Source organism: Athalia rosae, chromosome 7 (assembly GCF_917208135.1).
Source record: "Athalia rosae chromosome 7, iyAthRosa1.1, whole genome shotgun sequence".
In the NCBI taxonomy this organism is placed as follows: Eukaryota; Metazoa; Arthropoda; class Insecta; order Hymenoptera; family Athaliidae; genus Athalia; species Athalia rosae.
In genome coordinates, this window is record NC_064032.1 from 3389008 (window position 1) to 3410344 (window position 21337).

Consider the following 21337-nt stretch of genomic DNA (forward strand, 5'->3'; position numbering starts at 1 on the left):
ATTCCACTTATTGTTAGGGGACACTCGAACCGAGCCACCGCGCAGAGGTCCCTGATGAGGTCAAACGTCGAATTAATCCAAAAGTCAAATCGTTATAATCGTCATCGCGATCGTCGTCATTATCGTTGTTGTTTGTTTTATTAATTTGTTTTATTATTTCATTTAATTTTTTCTCTCGGCATCTGACAAAACCAATTTGCAATTAAGCCCTTTACGTATACACGATATCGTGTGTACCATACGTGTGTTCATATACACAACGTCTATACGCAGGCTTTCGACGGTGCGGAAAATATATTTTTCATTTGAATTCCGATTCGTGAAGCACAGTTGAAATTGGCAACGCTAGCTCTTTTTTTTTTTTTTTTCTCCTTTTTTGCCTTTTTCGTATATACGCGTAAACCTATATATATACTTTATGATTATTGTTATCATTAAAAATATACACGTGTGCAGTAAATCCTGCTTGTGTAGATAAAGGTAATGTTTTTTTTTTCCCCTTTATCATATACGCGAATCTGCTGTTTATATGATGTTCGGGGTACATATTTAATTTATATACCTCAACATATATTATGTACAATAGTGAATGGGAATCTATGTAACACATAACGCGGTGATGGAGTAGAAGCGAATTACTCCCTCGACAATTACTCATTGGTTAATTATACCTGATGTATTTACTTTACAGGTATAGTAAATTTATGGAAGAGTATATATGTGCGTTACGTTACCTGTTCAAATACGGTTAAGATGACGAAAATATATATTCATTGCATCAGCAAATTTCGCAAGAAAATATAAACTTTTTTTCTCGAAAGAAAATGAAAGTGAAACGAACGAAACCGAATTCGAACGATCGAATAATTAATTTGTTCTGCGTCAACATCGGCTAATAATATATCCACCTTGTAATTATATGTTTGCATTTATTAGACGGTCGATCAGCTTTCTGCTGTTGATTTAAAAAAAAAAAAAAAAAAAAAAAAAGAGAAAGAAGAGGAAAAATTAACGAACGAACGATTAATTAAATGTTGCCGATGACGAGCGATTAATGATCGGGAAAAGAGAGAAAAAAAAAACCTAACAACACAATCATAATCGAAATTAAGCTGAATCATCAGGATTCTCTTTTTTTCGCTATCGAATTTCACCGGAAATAATATACCGCAATGTTATTCGCATTCCTATCGTCCCAGCGGTTGATAATTAATTAGTCATTCTTTTTATTCAAATATTAAACAGTGAAAAATTGTTCGCATATTTATCTTTTACTTTATTGGGTTATTTTTCGCTCCTTTGTTTTTCACCACCCCCCTTCGCCCGAAGGGAAGGAAAAAATTATATTACATCTGCATCGCTCAACCCGCGAGCATAAGACACGAAAGAGGGATTCCCAGTAGACGAATAATGTACGATCGATCATTTTCAGATGTCTTTCGCCCGTAGCCCAGCGAGATACACTTCCAAGTTTCTTTTTTATTTATTTATCCCTCCCTTTTTTAATTCGCGAAACCGAAATTGCCGAACGACGGAACGAGGGGCGCAAGAAGAGAGCGCGAGAAAACGAACGGGGAGCGTTCGATCGGTGGGAATAAAAAATGAAATAGCTAATAAGGAAAAAAAAACAGGGAAATTTGAATAAATCGAAAGGGCAAAAATTAATAAATGAAAAAAAAAAAAATAGTCAATACAAAAGCGCGTACGCGGGCGCAACAAGTTTTGAAAGTTTGCCGATGGAGGCGTAGCAATCGCGTAAGACAGCGTCAGTGAGAGAGCGAGAGTACGTACGTATACGTCCTACTTCGTAGGTCGCGTCGCCTGGCTCGTTTCGCCGGCTGCCAATACCGGCGCTTCAACCAGTGCAGGGAGCCAAGCGGCAGGGACAGACCCGTTGCCTTTTAGTAGTCGCCGTCAGTCTGGCGCAAGTCGCGTCCGAAGTAGGTACGTGTTCAGTGATACGTGATATTGTGGTGTTTACCGGGCGTGTGTACAGTTTCCTTTTTTTCAATAGTTATTCGCTACGTCGCGAATTCCGGTGTTGATAAAATAGCGGAAAGATTTTAAAAACCTTTGAAAAAAAACTGCACCGTCCCGAGGGCAGTGACGAAAAAAACGTCCAGACTACGGCGTCCCACACTCGGAAATTAAAGGGAAAAATAGCCGGAAAAAAAAACACCGTGGGAAACTGGAAGGTGTATCTTTTCTCATCCGTTTCTTTTTGCCGTATAGATTTTTTCGTTGGTTAATTTTTTTTTTTCGTTGTTATTCGTAAAAAGTAACGATGATCGGTGAGTGCCGGGATGTTGCGGGTGTAGTACCGATGTGACGCACGATTTAAAAAAAAGGGACATTTTCTTTCGGAGTTACACGGCGCGATCGTCGGGATCGTTTTGAATAATTTATTCCTCGTTGCGTTCGTATTGAAAAATAAAAATAAAAAAAACTACACGAGTGTACGAAAGAACGGAAAAAAGAAAAGAGACCGAAGGTACGTTGTACGATAAATACTAACGATAGTGTGTAAAACAGAGGACAAGTTTATTGTGATTTTTGACCGTGCCCTGGCGTAGTTGTTTACAATTTTACGCCCGGAGACTTACTAACACCCGAGTTTAGAAAGGTCGAGGAGATATTTCGCTCGTTGTAGCGTGTAACGATGAATTCCATGTGTCCATCTCCATCGTCATCGTCATTATCATCATTATCATCGTCATCGTCGTTTTATTTTTATTTAACGAGTCTTAAAATTCTACGAAACTTTGTACGTCCAACGATCGTGGGCGTTTAATTGATATTTGCTGTGTGTGTCCGGCGAGAGAATGAAAGATTGAAAAAATTGAGAGAAAAAAAAAAAAATAATTCAATGCAAAGTAAGCAAAACGTAAGACGTACCTGAGAATTTTAAACGAAGAGAGAAAAAAAAGTCGTCTACGAAATATTTCAGTGCGCTTGTGGAATTTCAACGAATATAAATAATTCATTGTAATCGCTATAATTAATTATGTAATAACGATTTATAGTGCGTGTGTGTGTTGCGATAAATTTTTAATTCGAGTGTCGATTTTTGTCCCCCTGTTTTTCGTGTTGGAAAATTTTCTTTTATTAGTCGAATTACAACATCGGATTTTTATTTATGTTTTCATGTGTTTGGTTTTACTTTTATGTTCACAGGGTGAAAATTGATAGTTTTGTGTAAACTGATTATAAAAAAAAAATGATCAAATTATCGGACGATGATTTCGGAGCTATTCTTTAACGACGAGATGCTGATATTGCAGGAAATAAAAAAAAGAACTGGTAATCCAAACGGTGTTTCGTACAACTGGAAATTTTGGAAGAATTAACAAATAAATAAATTTTCTAATAAAAACTGATTGGTCTCTACTGAGTTTTTGCTTTCCGATTATCCTTTGAAAAAATAACAAAACAATGACTGTAAAAAAAAATCGAATCTTCGATGACTCCAGAGTCTGAAATCGTGGTTAAAGATTCACTTCGTGTGAATGAGAAAAAAAAGAAAAAACCAAAAAACATGAGATCGAGTTCGCCACTGCAGAACTTGTGCGGAGAGAGAATATAAAAAAAAAAACTAAAGAAAATCAAAATAATCTCGGCTGATTGAAGAAAAAAAATCTTTTCCAAGTTATATCAAAAAAACTAATCGAAATATCTGCGGCTGCTCATCACGCAGCAGATTTGCAACGAATCATATATTCATATATGCCAATACACGCCCATAAATCGGTAATGATCTCTTCAAAAAAGGCAAACGTTTTAAGAAAAAAATACGTCACAACGATACAACAACAACAACAAAACCAAAGATAAAAAATAAATACAACAACAACACGAAATCTTTTCGTTTGGTATTTTTTCTTCTTTTACCTTACCAACACACACCGCATAGGTAATTATATCATCATCATTCATTTATTGTTGTTCATTTATGTTCAAGTCACAGTAATTCTTTCGTATCAATCACCCGCAGTAATGTATTATAATGACGAAATTTTCGGGTCGGGTTTTTTTCTTCGCTTCTACAATCGTTCGGCCTTGCTATACTCGCGAGTTTTACAAGTTTTTTACATTTTGACGTTCGTTCGATTCTTATTTCAAAATTTTACTCGATCTTTATTTACACCTAAATCCGTACACAGCGTGTAGAAAACTCACCAGGTAGGTTTTATTGCGAGATCCGGCTGTACAGCGTGGAAAGTTTGAAAAAAAAAAATTTCTTGTATATTTTTTTTGTTTTTATCAAATTCTCTTTTCCTCATTATTCTCTTATCTCTTAACGATGTGGAGGAAATCTATATGGTAAAACGGAAGGGGGTTACCTATTACGTGGTCAAGTAGAAACGTAGAAGCTGAAAGAGTGTCTGGAAAACAATTAACTGATTGGAGGTGGTTCGGTAAAGTATCTCCGTTTTAAGGAAATAAATTTTTGCCAGTGCGTTCGGTAGCTCGGACCGCGAAACAATTATTTTCTCCTACGTACACGTACGTAAAGTAACGAAACTATCTCGAAAAACTTATCGCTTTCGGAAATTCGACCTCAACGTTATTCGGAGGTAATCAAAAACTAAATAGTCGAGCGCGTTTCACTTCGTCTCCTTCTACTTGTCGTCGTGAATAAATTCGAGACACACTCACTCGACTTTGGCTTTTTAATAAGTGCGCGGAAAGAATCACTCCCGTGCAAGGGAGAGGGAGGGAAGATTGACGGTTAGCAATCTACCAGCTACCTACCTCTCTGATCTTCTGACTCGCGACTATTTACCGTGTCAGTTTGTTCTCCACAGCTGATGTACGCCGCTTCTACTCGAGCATTACCGCCGGTTTTCACTACGACCGGCCAAGCTTAGCCAAACGCTCCTATTAATTAGCGACATTCTAGACGCGTTTAGCTAACTTATCGTTATTATTTATTCAGAGACCGAAAACGCGAGGCCGTTCGTTCGTTCGTTCGTTCGTTAGCTAGTTTAGCTTTTGGTCAGGTTCTTAGGATCAAGGACGGATTTTCTGATCCGACGTTTTCTACTCCGTAAATTAACAACCGGATGATTCTTTCATTCGTTATCACCTCATCATTTTCTTTCGCGTTCTTCGTAGTTTCTGATTTTTCGAAAATTCGTCAGTTTCATTTTGTAAAAAATTTAATTTCTTTCCACACGTCCACAATCACGTACACGATATCCATCATATATATTCGAAAGCATATATACATATATAGACGTAGATACAAATATTAGTTTTTGATACAATTTTTTTTTTCATTTTTATCGATACACGATAACGATGAATCGCAGGTACGTTTGTGTATATAATAAAAATAAAAAAAACAAAAAAAAAGGTTCAAGTAATTAAAAATTTCTTGTTTTCTTCGATTACTTTTTTTTTTTTTTATATATACACAAGTCGTTGGTTGGGATAGAGAGAATGAAATCAAAAGAAAAAAAAAAAAAAAAAAAAAAACAAATAATAATTTCAGCGGGTGCAGCAGACGAAGGTTGAGGAAATCGAAATGGTGGAGCTGAATAGTGGGAGCGGGGGTCAGCAGCAAGCCCCCGCTTTGCAGCAACAACAACAACAACAACAACACCAACAACAACAACAACAACAGCAACATCAGCAAGGTGGTTTAAATTCAACGTCGACTACGTCGGGTACGTCCGGTGTAGTGCAGGTTTCGTTGTCGGGATCAACCGGCGCCGTTCCTCCTTCCGGTGTATTGGGTATAGGTCGTGCGGGAGTTTTGGAAACGCAAGTGCGCGGTCAGTGGTACAGAGTATTCGTGTCCCTCGAGGACGATTATCTGAGCATAACGTTGGACGAGAGTTGTGAGAACGCCAGTTCGTTGAACGGCAATATAAACAACAACAACATAGACAGTCTGAACGATCCGGACGTACCGGACAGCGTGGCAAATCAGAAGCGTATAGTGCGCGTCGTTAAGAGCGACAACAACGGACTGGGCATATCCATAAAGGGCGGCAAGGAGAACAAAATGCCCATTTTGATATCGAAGATATTCAAAGGTATGGCAGCCGATGCCACCGAACAACTTTACGTAGGGGACGCTATCCTTGCCGTTAACGGAGAGGACCTCAGGGAAGCCACGCACGACGAGGCGGTCAAGGCTTTGAAACGGGCCGGCAAGGTCGTCGAGCTGGAAGGTAAGTTCGTTCTCTTTTCGTCTCGCCTGCGGTATCCCCCCGACTCTGAAGGTAATTCGTCAAACGTTTCTCCTTTTTGTTTTTTTTTTTTTCTTAATATGTGTACATTACGAAAGAGATACCGCAATTACTTAATTATCGTTACCGTAAGTGCGTAATGAAAATTTTTTCATCATTCGCACGCTCGAATTTTCAACGATGGAAGGTCTCGCAGGTATGCGGAGACTCGTTTTTCTTCCCCCGTTGTATCGCATTTCTATAATTTTCTTCTTTTACGTTGTTCGCTCTCTTTTTTTTTTGCTTCTCCAATCGATTCCACATCGTAACTTCGACATTAATTATGTCGAAGCTACAAGCTCTCAACCGGTTCGTCCGGCAATTATACTTTTTTAATGCACGTCCACGTAAAACGTGTGCGGAAGTGAAATAATGAGCGACGAATTGTTTTATCGTGTTATTTTACAATGAAGGATATATATATATTCAGAGGTATTGGTATAGGATGCGGGAGGAATAGTGGGGATTGTGGGGGAAATGTATGTACAGCGAGGTGCATCGGACCAGCGAAATGCAAACCGATATGAATTACAAGAGCCACGAGATAGCGGCACTCGATGCACGTTTGGCTCGATTTTTTCTATAAATAATATAAGTCACCTATGCATTTATTCGATAATGCAAAATCTCATTTATAGGGACCGCAAAAAATTGAGGTATCTCGATGGGAAAAATTCGTAGCTCAATTTGATCAACGGATTCGTGTTCCTGAGGTCAAAATACATTAGAAAAGTGTCATTCGATCAATTTTAAAGAATAAAAAATTTTGCCTAAAATTTGAAAATCTTCCAAGGGGTTTGAACCCACGAAGTTTCTTTTAATTTTTAGGTAAAATATCAACATTTTTTTTAATTGGATCTCATATGCTATTCCTATGTATTTTGAGCTCACGAATCCAAATCTGGAAGTCAAATTGGTCTCGCTACAAAATCGAGAAAGTTATTCTCCGAAAGAGAGAAGCGAAAAATATTCCATCGGCGTAAAAAATTCGAAGGTCGAGGTCACGATATCACCAGGGCGTCTTGATCTCGGACTACAATTCGAACCAACGGTCGGGATTCCGTCGTAGCGACGCGGCGACGGTGTTCGCTTCTACGTGTCGCGCCTCGCGGACGACGAGGCAGGAACGCCTGTACGATCGCAGCTAGCGTGATGACGAGCAATTAACAATTAAGTATCGGTAGTGTTTAACTGCCCACCATACCGAAACCTTTACGACACCGTGTTATCCCTAATTACTTCATTCGAGTAACAAACTCCGAGTCCTCCTCTTACATATTATACTGTACGAGACGACGACAACCCGACCAAACGAGCGACGCGACCTGGCGCGTGCTTCGCACCGCGTATCCCTCGTAAATACACCCCCCCGCGTACACCTACGTCACGTGACAACTGTCAAAAATCTCCCAACGCTGTCAAAAAAACGGGATCTTTTTTTTTTATGCTGCTGCTGTTTTTGTTTAATTCTAGCTACTCGTGTGAATAACCGTCTAACTCCGCAAGACATTCACACATATGTATATATACTTACACACCTGTAAACCCAACCACAGTTAATGAGATATGAATTGAGGCTCGTAAATCGTTACGCGACTCACGATGACTCCGCGATTCTTATTGGTCGACGACGACTGCGATGATAAAGATTTCGCAATCAAAATACAATTTTCGAATAATCGTGTCTAGGATCGAGTGCGATTATCATTATTATTTATTTTTTTTTTTCTAGCAAAGAAGTAAATAGAAAAAACAAAAAATGAAATAATCGGATCATTATTAGACGTGCATTAGACGCGAAAGGCCCGTTACAAGTTTCCACATCACCCCCCCGTTCAACGCGTAATAATGGACTGATGTTTTTCCGACACGTATTTATTTCTCCTTTCTTTCTTTCTTTATTTCTCTACTATTTTTCGAGGCTACGTGTTCAATCTGTGGATTCGCGGTGCGTGAATCGGAGCAAATATATTGAGCAAAGCTCAGATTGCCATCGGGGATCGCATGGAGAAGAAGAGAAAATCGCATCGCGTCTCGTCCGGTCTTTTCGAGAGCGTTCGCGTACAGGGATGGGATGGGCTGGGGCTGGGTTGGGCCCTACCACTCTATCGGATAGATTAAATATAAAGGAGAATCAATTAGTCCTCGAGTCATCGGATAAATGTTTATCGAACACGAGACTCGGTGTATTAAGTTTCCCCCGGGCGATCGTGCGCCGGGCTATTAGGCATCGGCATTACGTACGTGCGGTGCGAATAACGCGTCGGTAATTATGATTGAAAGTAGAAAGGATATTAATACGGGAAAATTCGTCGCACTCCACGTCGTTGTTGGGTCGGACGCGTCCTGCGAAGAGAATTTTTTTTTGTATCCGTAAAAACCAAAATTGAGAAAGATGAAAAAAAAAAGAAGAGAAAATCGTTGAAATATAAAAGTGCGCATATGGAAAATCACACTTGCGAAAAAATTTAGACGACGCTATGCTCAAAAATCGAAACGAAAAAGTGAAAAACTGAAAAAAAAAAAGAAAAAAAAACGCAAAAATTTTACATACGTGGTTAGGTTGATGTTATAAATGTAATGAAATAAAAGGAATCCCTGCAACGTCACCCGGGGACCAGTTTAAGTCGGTATAGCGTCATAAATTTCACGTTTGTGTTTTAATATAATATGACGCAAGGGGGTGGTTGTTGCGGGTTTGCGGCAGCGATGGTATGACGATGGGGGGTGGGGGGCGGTGGGGGTGGAAGTTGGGGTAGCGGGAGGACGAAGGTGGCGAGAGGGGTACGAGGGGGATGATATCGGCGTTGGCGGTGGTGGAGGAGGAAAGATCGTTACACGCATATCTACCGTAGAATCCTTGGGTTATTAGAAAAAATACGGACGATAAGAAGAAAAGAACGAAGCGAATGACGATAATGACGATAAAAAAAAAAAAAAACAATAAACAAAAATGACGATGACGACGACGACGACGATGATAATAATAAAGAAACGTAGAACGAAGGAAAAAAAATAATAAAATAGAAAAAGGAATGAATGTACGCTCGCGGTGTTGTACGTAGTCGTGGTAGTGCGGCGAGGAAATAATGGCGAAGAAAAGAAGAAGAAGAAGAAGAAGAACGGTCCCGCTTAAGTAAGAAAATATTAGCGAGGAGAGAGAGAGAGAGAGAGAGAAAAGTGTAGATGGGAATGAAAAGAAGGGAAAATGAGAGGTGGAAGAAATATAAAGATGAAATAAAATAACAGAAGCGACTCTCTGTGTGTATATATATACAAGTTTTCACCTCGCACCGCGGATCACGCGGGACGCGACCTCAGACCGACCGACCGACCAACGAAGCCCGCCTTTTGTTCGTCACCTCGTACCCCTCGATATCCGACTCGACGCCGGATGCCGATGAAACTAAAGTGGCCCAAAGCAACCCCGTACAGAAACGAATGCTCGCCGGGAATAAAAATGAGACGAGGAAAGAAGAAACCAGAAGAAAAAAAAACAAAAACAAAGAAGGGAATTAAAAAATACCGAAATTGAAGAGAAAAAAAAAAGTTCACGAGCACATCTTCCCCTCTTCTGCGAGGTCGGAAGCTTCGCAAGGGTTTTCCTTAGACGGGACGACTCGAGTATTCCCCGGAAACTATTTCATACATCCTGCATACCCGGCCGACCTCCGTTAGAGGAGAGGCGGCGAATTATATATACCCACGTGTTCTATAGATCGTAGAAGTACCCCGGTTTGGGAAGATCGGCTTTGGTTAGGAAATTCGCGCGGTGTGTAAAGGGGTACACGGGGGGGGGGAGGGGGGGGGCCCATGTTATCTGGTTTTGATAGCGGAGAGCCGTTCCGAAGTCCGATACCAATCTCGGGGCTCGGGGCTCCGGGTTAGAGAAAACCCTTTCGCTCACTCGCTCCGTTATTACACCGCCACTCCATCCCCCAAAGTGTCCCCCCCGCAACCTACCACCCCCCGCAACCTACGCGAATACCTAGGAGACCTTTGTCTCGCGCCCACGCGGGGCTAAGAGCGACGGTCGCCACCGGGGCCCCGGAAAAATTCTTACGGATGTGAAACAAAATCGCGATCGCTTAGGTAAATTTTTTTCGACGCGCGAAACGAATCGTAGGTGGGGTGGGTTGGCGTAGTAAGGTTGTAAGCGGAAACTCGTCCTCCGTAGCGTGTTCCATTTCTCTCGCTCTTAAGTTGCCCTCCGTACCGCACCGCACCGCACGGGTTTACCCTTCGGGGCGCAGACAATAACGGATACGCTCGGGTAAAATTACGCTTTCCAATTAGTCAGACGCAGAGGCCGCAGACATTACTTCACCTCTTAATGAACATTCCGTGTCGTCTACGTCAACGGTGACGCTACGTAGCTACCGATCGTTTCGTTCTCCCTTCGTCTTCCGGCTGCCATCTTACAGGACCAACGTTCCCATCCGCAGTTTCCCTTCCACCTACCCACCCATCTACCCATCTACCTACCTACCTACCTATCTACCTACTCGGAGTCTACGCCGCAAGGCGCATCTCGTCTACCTACCTACCCACCCACCTACTTACTTACCTTTCCATCTATAACCAACGCGTGAGGCGTCGGATCCGAAACGTGTAATATACGCGTTAGAATTTCCAAGGGCTAAAATCGGGGGGGAGTAGGAGGAGGCGGCTACGGAGAACGATGAGAAGGTTCTTAAGAACCTTACTACGTACGGGTGCAGGTAGAATTGTAGCCGTCGAGGGTTTATTATAGTGCAACGATATCGGTAGCGCGGCTTGAAGATCCTTCGACAAACCGACCGACGTACCGACCTACCGACTCTATGTATACAGCTAATACAGTCGTCGTAATGTAGGTGGGTACATACGGAAATACATAGGTATGAACCCTCGGGTCATGAGCGCGATTCTCCGCTAAATTCCGCGCCATCGGAAATCATCGGTAAATGAACGATGGCCGCCTCCTCCAGGTCCTTCGGAAGCTTCCGAGGTATACACGCTACGCTATATTCCCTTGTACGCACGAACCGAAAATTCGAAACCGTCGCGAATATATTAACGTTTACGCGATACCGCGGGGTATAACGAAAATCTCGACTTTTCGAATCGTCGCAATTTTCCAAAGTCCCGGAGTATCTCGTTTATTTCGAGGACCGAAACGTTGCCCTTGTATCACCCGCGAAATCGACGCTAAGTTGAATCGCGGTGGCACGCGATCATTCGAAACGATGAAACTAAAATTTGGCCTCTGGTATGTGCGCGCAATTTTTCGTTACAAGACGATGCCGGAGGGATATATCCGGTACCGGTGGTCCGATAATAATTTCGCGAAATATCGGAAGGATCTCGTGCAGTTTTCGTCGTATCTTCGTTGTATCCGGACGGGGGTCGCATATCTTCACCGCCCGCAATTTCATCAGGTGAAACGAACCGAAGCTCGTTGCGAACGTTGAGTAGGTATTACCCCCGCGCGATACAGGTCGGCGGTGGTTTTACACGTGCATATTTGTTCGCGATAAAATGTGCAGTTAAAGGATCTCAACCGGAGCCAACCGAATTCCTCGAACGTTTAGTTACGTGTATCGCGACATGCATAACCCTCCTCCTCCTCCACCACCACCGTTCCAATGGAATACCTTTTACCTTTTCCATGGTACCGGATTACTTAAACGTGCTTCCAACCCCACCCCTCCCCTCACCACCACCACCACCACCCCCGCATTCTCATTTCTCTTCGGCCTTCCCAGAATTCAACCCCCATACGTCGCCCGTGCGTATGCACACCTGTGGTGTGTGTATATCCGGTGTTCGTAAAGTCGACTTCCGTGTATCGTGTTGTAATTAGAATCGGTACGAAGTATTCCCGGAATGATTTCGAGGTCGTAGAAGGGAAGAGAAAAAAACATAATTATTGTTGAGGATTTGAAAATTACGCGTGCCACCTACTTGGTCCTCAAGTATTTTCTGCGAATGATGAAATGAAAAATGTGAAACGTAAAAAATATGGACGGGAAAACACGGGATGAGGACTGTAAAAAAAAAAAGAAAAAAGAAAAGAAACAGAAAAAAAGAATTCTGGATAGAAAATGGAAAGAAGGGAGTACGGGTTTTGGGGAAGAAGAAGAGAAAAGAAAAGAGAAAAAAAAAAAAAAAGATGAAAAGAATATATAAAATTGGGTAGACAAAAAACCGTCCCGGTGAATTTATATCCGGGGCATGACTGCTCGCTCGTCCCCCGTTTCTCGTGCGGCCCCTCAAAGGCATTTCAATATATCATCCGGTTGTACAGATGTATTTCCGATATTTTACCCCTAATCCGCCAGTTTTAACACCGGTAACGGGACGTGTGCGCGGGGCTAAAAGAGGCCAGTCGGTAGCCAAAACCAGAACCCTTGCGAATAAATTGAAACTGTCTTCTACCCGCAGTCGGCCACTGTACCGGAGAACTTATTTTTGTTATTCCTTTCGCGTCAACTTTTTTTTTTTCTTTCCCCTCTCCTCTCCTCTCCTCTTTTACTTACATTTTTTTTTTTTTTTTACTTTCAACTCCACACCGGTACAACGCGCAAAACCCCGTCCATCCGCGCTCGAATCCGTAAGGAAATACGCAACGTCGCGTGGCGAATATCGTTTCGCGCTCTTCGGTATTTCTTCGTATGGATTATTAGATCGTTTCACTGTCGCTTTTTTTTTTTTTCTTCTTCTAAAAATCGTCAAGCACCGGATGAGGTGAGGATCGCCTCAATTTTTTCGCCAACGACGCGACCCCGTCTGGAAAAATAAGTTCGAAAAATAAAAAGGAATATTAAAAAAAAAAAAGAAAAAAACTAAAAACTGAAAGCTGCAACTCGGAAGAGGCGTTGACCTCGGGACCCGGTTTTTTTTGGGGTTATAGGTCCGACGTACGACGTAGATATAGGGCATAATGCGATACGGTGTGTAGCGGCCTACCCGCCGTTAAGGCGCGAAGAATAATAGGGCGAGGGACGCTCCTTTCGTATTGGCATAAAACGCTTTCCCGTACCGTAAAAAAAAAGCAGAAAGAAGCAAAAAAAAAAAAAAAAGGTAAAAAAAAACACGAAATAAAAAATACGTACACACCTAGGCAACGCGCTCGCACCTTACTTTTCACGCGTATATACATTTTCTTCCCGATATCACGGTCACGGAGGTCAAGATGATCGATCGATTCCGAACCGCCGTAATATCCCGCCCCGGCGAACTACCCGCCTACCCTGTATAAAACCCTGCGAACGAAATTAATTCAACCGTCAGACAATCGGGCCCAGCCGATATCACAGCTGTCTGGTAGAAAAGAATGATTCGCCGGTGTTTCCCTTTGATGAGAAATTTTGTTTTAAATAATTAAACGAGGAAAATTGAAGGACGGTTTTTTTTTTTTTTTTTTTCTATTTGTGTCAAACGTTGCACGGGTGACCTCAGAGGAGTTTCTTATTTTTTAGCTGCAGCGTTGGATAATTATTTTAAGAACGGTGTTTTTTAATTATTCATTTATTTATTTATTTATTTTTTTTCTGGTTTCCGTTTTTGCAAATGCTATACCAGTCATTCGAGATACGAGATCCTTTTGAGGTCGGCAATCGTAAAAGTGTTAATTAGTGAAAGCTTCGGTAGTCAGCTTTTCGAATTTATTTTTCTAGAGGGAGGTATAAGATTTTCTTTTGAAGATTTCACCTCGCGCTCGCGCGCTACGTCCTCAACGTTCGTTTTTCCCCGCGACGACGACGACGTTCTGGCTCAGTCAGATAAAATGAACCCGACTGCTTTCGGAGTTTTACTAAAAATGGGCTAATCGCGGGTATAAATGCGATGTGTTTGATATACACACGTACATACATATATACAATACAATACTCACGACGACGGATTATTTTTACAGTTGGCAAAGTAATTCGTGTTGCCGCGGGTTAAGCTTTTCACGATTTTATTACTCAGCATCCAAACTCGTCGACGAGGCCAACGCCTCATTGTGCACCAGGTGTACCGACGTAATTAGAAAATCTCACGATTGAAAAGCCCCAAAGAAATATACACCGCCGTACGCTGCGAAATGATTTTTTTCCCCCATTTTCGAAGATTAATAATTTTCGAAGAGGATTATTCGCAATAATTGTACACCCGTTGAATGATATATGTATATAAATTTTTTTTTCTCTTTTTCGAGTCTCTTTCCAAAGCTTCGTATGTGATGCGAATGAAAATCTGTTACGGTGAATGAATTCTTTCTTTGAACCGTGAACGAATTCGATGTGTACACAGCTGGCCCCTGATGATGGGCGATTAAACTTTGGGAGAATATTTTTTTTTTTTCCGCGAAGCTTTTGAGGTCCTGTTTAAACGTTGGAAGAAAGTAAAATAAAAAAATGAATAAAAAAAAATTGTAAAAATAAAAGATCATCAAAAACGAGGACCGGCGAAGGTCGATCGATGGGCGAAATTTTCGCCCACGTCCAAACGTCGGGGATTGGAAGTTGCGTTCACATCGTACGTATTAAATGAAGAAATTTAATTACCGCCACGTTAGTTTGTCCGTTAATATTCAAGTCTCGAGTATCCGTCGTTCGCGCACGTACACATATTTCCTTTTATCTACCCCCGGGATTTATAGTTTTCATTTATGAAGTCGCTGCAGGTGGTACAGAGGGTGGGGGGTAGGGGGTGTGGGAGATCTCCTGGGTTTTCGGAAGAGACTTGTTAGAAGTCAGCTTTTGCGGCGGTGGTGGTGGTGGTGTGTGTGCGCGTGTGTGTCTCGCCTCCACTTCGTACCGCACACCGAGAGTGTAGATCCACCGCGGAATGAACGAACGAACGAACGAACGACCGACCGACCGACCGACCTGGTTATTAAACTTGGAATCTCTGAACCATCTAGGTATAGATGATCCAAACTCCTCGTATCACTTGCATCCCATATTCTCAACGGTATTCGCCGACGGGTTATAACGGCAGAATGTGGACTTTCCCCGACCACCCCCCTACCCCCGAACAACCGCCGAACCCCTCACCCCTCACCCCTCGCCCCTCACCCTCCGAGGTTCGCGTATAGCTGGTAGCAATCGCACGAAGAATAATAATCCCGCTCGAGATGAGTTCTGCTTTGTGTCTGATGATGACGAACGGGTCTTACCTATGCCGCTTGATGCCGATGGCCCGTACGTCTCTGTCTATCCCCCGTTTCTCCTTCGAACCTATTGGCTCTTCCCCCTTCCCCCCGCCTTCCCCCCCGTGACTTTCTTCGATATTCGCATAAGTGCGTCTCTACCTTCTCATCCCCCGACACCCGCCCCCGTTCCGATCTTTTGTTTCTACTCGGGGATGGTAACGGAGTCCAGATTGCGGCGGGTCGAAAAATTCTCAGCACGAACCCCGGGCGTGGTAACGCAACCGCTTCCACTTTCGCTCTTCTCATTTTCGCTAATCAAACCGCCAGAATCGTTTCGCGTTAGGTCGGAGATGTCCGTGTTCGGGTTTCGACGGTACGGTTAGCGGTGATAGGTGATCGAACGCGTCTTCCGTCCGTTCGTCCCTTATTCATTCGCGTATAACGATCTCGCGATTTTTCCATCTGCCGACGGTGAACATCCCGTGGGGAATTTTGTCTCTTTCTCACCACCTCCCACCCCTTTTTTTGAGATTATTTCTCGGATCGGGCTGCTTGTGAAATTGGGACTGTCACCAACGTATCCTCGTTATGCGCGATATCGTCGTCGTCGTCGTCACGTTTCGTGCTTTGGTTACAAAAAATCGTTTCGTATCCGGCACATTTTTTTTCCTACTCGTTTTTATTTTTATTTTTTTTTTTTTTTACTCTCGCTTACGGCCGCGATGATCGTTTGGGAGGCGGTATATTCATCTGGTTTTTTTTTCCTACACCCCCGTCGTAGGCCCCCCCCCCCGTTTGTATTATTGTTTGGGGGAGTGTTTTGAAATTCGATCGATTTGAATTTGGTATGCGGCGTGTGTGATGCCGGTCTATCGCGAACGCTAATCTTTCTCTTGTTAAAATTCGATCAAGATCGGTAGAGAGGGGGCAAAAGAAAAAAAAATAAAATAAAATACTCTCGATTCTTCAAACCTCTTATAAGGTCCTGTAGCTACGTGAATCTGGAATCCAATTGTCACGTGCGATTCTAAACGACTTTCTTACAAGGGGACTCGAAAAAAAGATTTTTTTCGGCGCGATTCGCGAAAGGAGAATGAAAAAGAAAAAAGAAAGAAGATTGATGGTAGCCGGAACGATCCGGTCGAATCTGGCGAACCTGTAGATTTTTGTAAAATCTACTGCGAAAATCGCCCTTCGGCCACGTCGAAAATAAATTTCTCCGAGATTCTTCGAGGGTTCGCGGATGCGACGGCGTAGTGCTTTCGGGCTGGATTACGAGTATCGCGCAGGGTACGGGGGGGGGGCAATAATCAGGGCGTACGTCGTACGAGGAACCATATCCATGATTATACCGGCTGGGTTCACCTGTCCCGCCATTGTTTCTGCGTCGGAGCTAATTTCCTGTTCCGTTGCCCTATGACTTCCGGCCATCACACGCGCCACCTAACAAGTTACTTTGATCTATGAGCAACGCGCGTTATACACTCCACCTCAAAGGACGTACTTCCAGTCTCGCTCGGTACCGCGGAAACACGATCCCACCCCCCCCTCCTCGCAAAACTAACCCCCGGGCTATCCGTAGCCCGAAGCTTCTCAGGAATGACACAAATACCCTCCTCACCCCACCCCCTACTTCCTACCTACTTCCCCCCTACTTCCCCCTCAATGAAAATGTCAGCGGTAGCCGACTGCTGTATTAATAATATACACACTCGAATTTTGAAGCAAGTTTTTCGATTTCTTAATTATAAAAAAAAAAAAATCAATTCCTTGTCATCGAAGATTCGAGAGACGTGAGATTTGATCTACGGATTTCTCGTGATGCATTTTAAATTCGGTACAAACACGACATACTGTACATTGTCCGTGTGTAGCGTGTGCGCGGTATGAAACGCAGTTTAGTTTTAAGGGGGGGTGTATACGCGATCCTTGGCTGATGCCTTTACAAAACAACCGGACTCTATTACCAAGTATGATTCGAGGAACGCGTCGCCTTTGAAATATGTATGAAATCATATAAGCATATAGTGGAGCCGGAGGCACGCGGTACGCTACATACACACGTATACGGATCTCGGGTACCGTTGGTTGGTATATAGGAGGTGAAACGGTGTGTAGAATAGGCAGGTAGATGAGGAGGAGGAGGAGGAGGAGGAGGAGGAGGGCGCGTCCGTTGCCCGTCTCGCCTCTTCGCCGCGTGACATTCGGGTAACGCGCGGGTCACCCCTTTGAGTTATTATTCAAAGCAAATCAGAACCGCGAAGAGCGCCCCTTTTACGCTCTATACGTAGAACGGCGGCGGATCTCGCCGTATAGCCGAACGGCGGAGTAGAGTAGAGCAGAACAGCGCGTAGTAGAGAAATCCACCTCTTTGGACTTTGGTACCTCCACTGTACCGCATGGCAATGAACTCGGTGGGTTGATTGGAATCCGGGAGGACCGACGCCCCCCCCCCCGTCCTATCCCCTCCTACCCTTTACTCGCATCCTTTAACCAGCGAGCTACCTTCGATAGTGACTCGACGACCCTCTCGCACGTCCTCGATATCCCTCTCGCCTACTCCGTACCACCGGTGCCGGGTGTAATCAACGTTACGTTGCCCCGTGATTTTTCGCAGTCGGAAAAACCGATCGAGCGATCGAATTGAGCGAAGTTATTTTCGTTTTGTGTTTTTTTTTTTTTGTTTGTTTTTTTTTTTACAAAATTACGATAATTTTGAATAAAGACGCGCGAGAGGCTGGAGGGAGGAGGATAAGAGTTTGTACGGGGCCGCTAGACGCGGTGGGGGGGGGGGGGGGGGCTATAGGGGTGAAAATTGCTGTCGTTCGAAGCTCAACGACGCTGAACGACGACGTTGAGAGTAGAGGACGAGGCGCTTCGGTGTTCTCTCCATCTTCTTACCCCCTTTCGCGAAAACCATCACGGCTACACGCAACTCTTTGATGTGATGTGTGTCCCCTTCTTCTTCTTTCGTATTCGCGGTGTAAGCGGGGTATACGCGGAGCGTCGCGACGCCGATGATGCCGTCGCCGTCGCCGTCGCCGTCGTCGCTGTTATACGAGTATCTCCTTTTTTTTTTTTTTTTTATTTTTTTCCCCTATTTTCTCTTCTTTCGCTTACCCTTTTCTTTTTCGTTTCTCCCGCAGCTTCTGGCTGCTCCTCGCGATTTTCAACGTACGTGTGCGCGAGCGTCTGTGCGCGGGTCCGTAGCGGGTACCACGGCAAACGCGGAGCGACGTCGCGACGCCGACGTTTCCTTTTTATTTAAAAAGAAAAAGCTCGTTCGCTCACCGGCGCGCGAATGCTTGGAAACGAACGGGTGCTGCACATCCGACGTACACACCCATCAACATCGCGCGCGCGGGCGTCTATGTAAAGCGAAAGAAACCAAAAAAAAAACCAAAAAAAGAACAGAAAACCAAAAAAAAAAAAAAAAGGAAAATAGAGAGATACGCGAAACCCTCCGCACCCGTCCGCGGTTTTAGTGCGGAAGATGAAGAAGAACTCCGGCGTTTCCTCCTTTCGGTTGCCGTCGCCGTTGCCGTTGCCGTTTCGCATCGCTCTAGCCGCAACTCAGACTTTTTTTTCGGCCGATAAATATTCACCGTTGCCGCGGATAAGCATCGGAAGAAGAAGCGCGCGCAGTGGATACCCACGTCCGCCACCGTTGCTGCTACCACCGCGGGCGTCTCGCTCGCCTCTTTTCAGGAAAGGAACCGCGTACAGCGGCTTCGCGCCGGGCAATCGCATTCCCACTTTACACCGACAAAACCTACGGCAATGCACTCTAACGCGCACCAGGTGGCCTGTTAATGGAATTGCTGGTTCGGCTGGGGTGCGCCTCCATCTTCCCTATCCGCGGATACGGGGGGCGTCGGCCCGGCGGTTGGATACGGTAGCGTTATAGATAGGTGGATTTGCACGAAGTAGGTAAAGTGGTAGGTATATACACAAGCCACCGTACCCGTCCGCGTTTCCGTTTCAGACGCGCGTTCTCGGAGCACCGTCTCTCCGTGTTTGTAAAAATTGGAAAAAAATCGAAAATACAAAACCCCGCCGAAGGAGATCCGCGACAGAGCCGCCGCGTCAGAGTCACCGCGTAACCACCATCACCCCGCGCGCGTCCCCGACGGATCAAAAAACTGATAAAAATTTCATCGAACCCGGATGCGTCGGGTACGCAGTCGGGTCACGTTTGTCCTTGGGAATTCCGAGTCAGCCGGTATATACACGGTTCGGCGAAGAAAGAGGGTGAGGAGAAATAGACGAACTATGTATATGTGGTGTCGTAGGAGAGAGAGAGAGAGAGAGAGGAATCACGTTGGGGTAGCTACTAACGTCGGAACAGCGGAACTAGGAAGTGGCGGTGGCGGTGGCGGAACGGGGAGGTGGGGGTGGGGGTGGGGGTGGAAAATGACGGGTGCCGGGGAACGGGCGGGACACAGAGAAGGTGGAGGACAGGGTAGCCCGTAATAATTCAGAACCACCGGGTTACGGCATTGCTCCGGACACAATACCATTGTGTTTTAGAAACGTGTGGGGTTCCGTAGCGCTCAACCAGTCGAAAACCTTAACGCGCACCCCGGTTACCGGATCGCGGTACGGAGATACCTCTACCTGCGCCAGATAGTCCAAAGTAGATTACCGTTATTATCATCATCATCGTCGTCTACGTCGTCGTCGTCGTCGTCGTCTACGTCATTATTACCGAGGACTCAGCTGTGGGCGCACCGCGTATCCCGATAAAACAGTTTCTCCGCCAAACGCCATTTCAGCGAATCGCGTAGCTCGGATGTGGTGTGCGTGTACGTCACCGGGAATTCCATCGTCGCCTCTCGCGCACCGAAGGAACCCCTTCGAATCCGGCGACGCGTTTCCCAGCCACTTTTAACCAATTTTGGAAAAATTTCGAGCGATTTTACCGCTAGCGCGAATACCTCTCTTTCTGTGCGCGCGCGCGTCGTTCGACCGAAAATTGCGGCGAACTGTGCTGTACAAGCGACTCCGACTGTTTTGACTCCTTACTTCGCCGTTTGGTCTTGCTCCGGTTTCTCTCGAACAACTATTAATGGGAGAACTTGATGGAAAGTTTTGAACGGGAATATCACGTGAACTGCTCGGGCAGAATACGGCTTACATTCTGTACGCGCGAAGGATTACCACCACACGGAATATCGGACGGTTCGGGTCAGCGATAACAATCGTTGCCGGTTCATCCGAGCTTCGATTATTATACCGTCTCGTCTACCGTGGAACGAGGAAAAGGGTCATACCTGAGGAATCCCGAAGATGATAGTTAGTTTTCGGTATGCCTCGTTAGAAAATTTTTCAATTATTCTTTTCGCGTGGAGAGAAAGTATAGACTGTTTTCGTCGCTCCCCCGAAATTTCGCTTTTCGAACGCCCGGTGTGAGCAATCCCACCGATCGGTAGCCACTAACAGCCGAGACGAAGATTTGCGGTGCATAAATATTTCGTGCGCTTTGTTTGCTTTTTTTCTTTTCTTTCCTTTCCTACCGTCCTTCTTTTTTTCCCCTCTCTCGGTGGTCGCGTGTAAAAATGGGATTCCTTGTAAGAAACGGACCCGGGGTCTCTTTGTTGCCTCGAAATCACATTGTTTAGGGAACGGAGGTCTTCTTCGGCTTTTCCGTAGCTTTGAGAGCTTCGGAGAGAAAGGAGCCCCTCCCGGCTCGCTCTCGCAATTATGTATCGACGAAGCTTTATTTATACCTACGACGGTGCTGCTGCCGAAACTCCTCTTTATCGAAACGGATTTTTGAATATCCGATATACGTTACCTTTTCTGCTTCCCACCTCTGCGCCACCCGCAATCAAAAGAGACAAAGAGAGAGAGAGGGAGAGAAAAAATCGGGCGAAACCTCGAGGAGGAGTAGTACGAATGGGAAACAAAAACCGCTCTTTTGCCTCTCGCTCTTCTCTCCCTTTTTTATTTTCCTTCGGTTTGTCATTTTACCTTT

At 44.5% G+C, this 21337-nt stretch overlaps 1 protein-coding gene across 4 annotated transcripts in view; it reads left to right on the plus strand.

Annotated features, from left to right (window-relative positions):
- The first annotated feature begins 1799 nt into the window (after window positions 1-1799).
- Window positions 1800-21337, plus strand: part of LOC105693494 (beta-1-syntrophin) — a 190910-nt gene continuing 171372 nt past the window's right edge. Inside the window, exons 1-3 of one of the 4 annotated variants that reach the window (XM_048659089.1) lie at window positions 1800-2491; window positions 3175-3747; window positions 5495-6179. In XM_048659089.1, the coding sequence (XP_048515046.1) occupies window positions 3724-3747; window positions 5495-6179 (709 nt within the window). In that variant the 5' untranslated portion in view covers window positions 1800-2491; window positions 3175-3723. Of the gene's footprint in view, window positions 2492-3174; window positions 3911-5494; window positions 6180-21337 lie in introns of all 4 variants that reach the window. The other 3 variants (XM_048659088.1, XM_048659090.1, XM_048659091.1) reach the window with 3 other exon arrangements.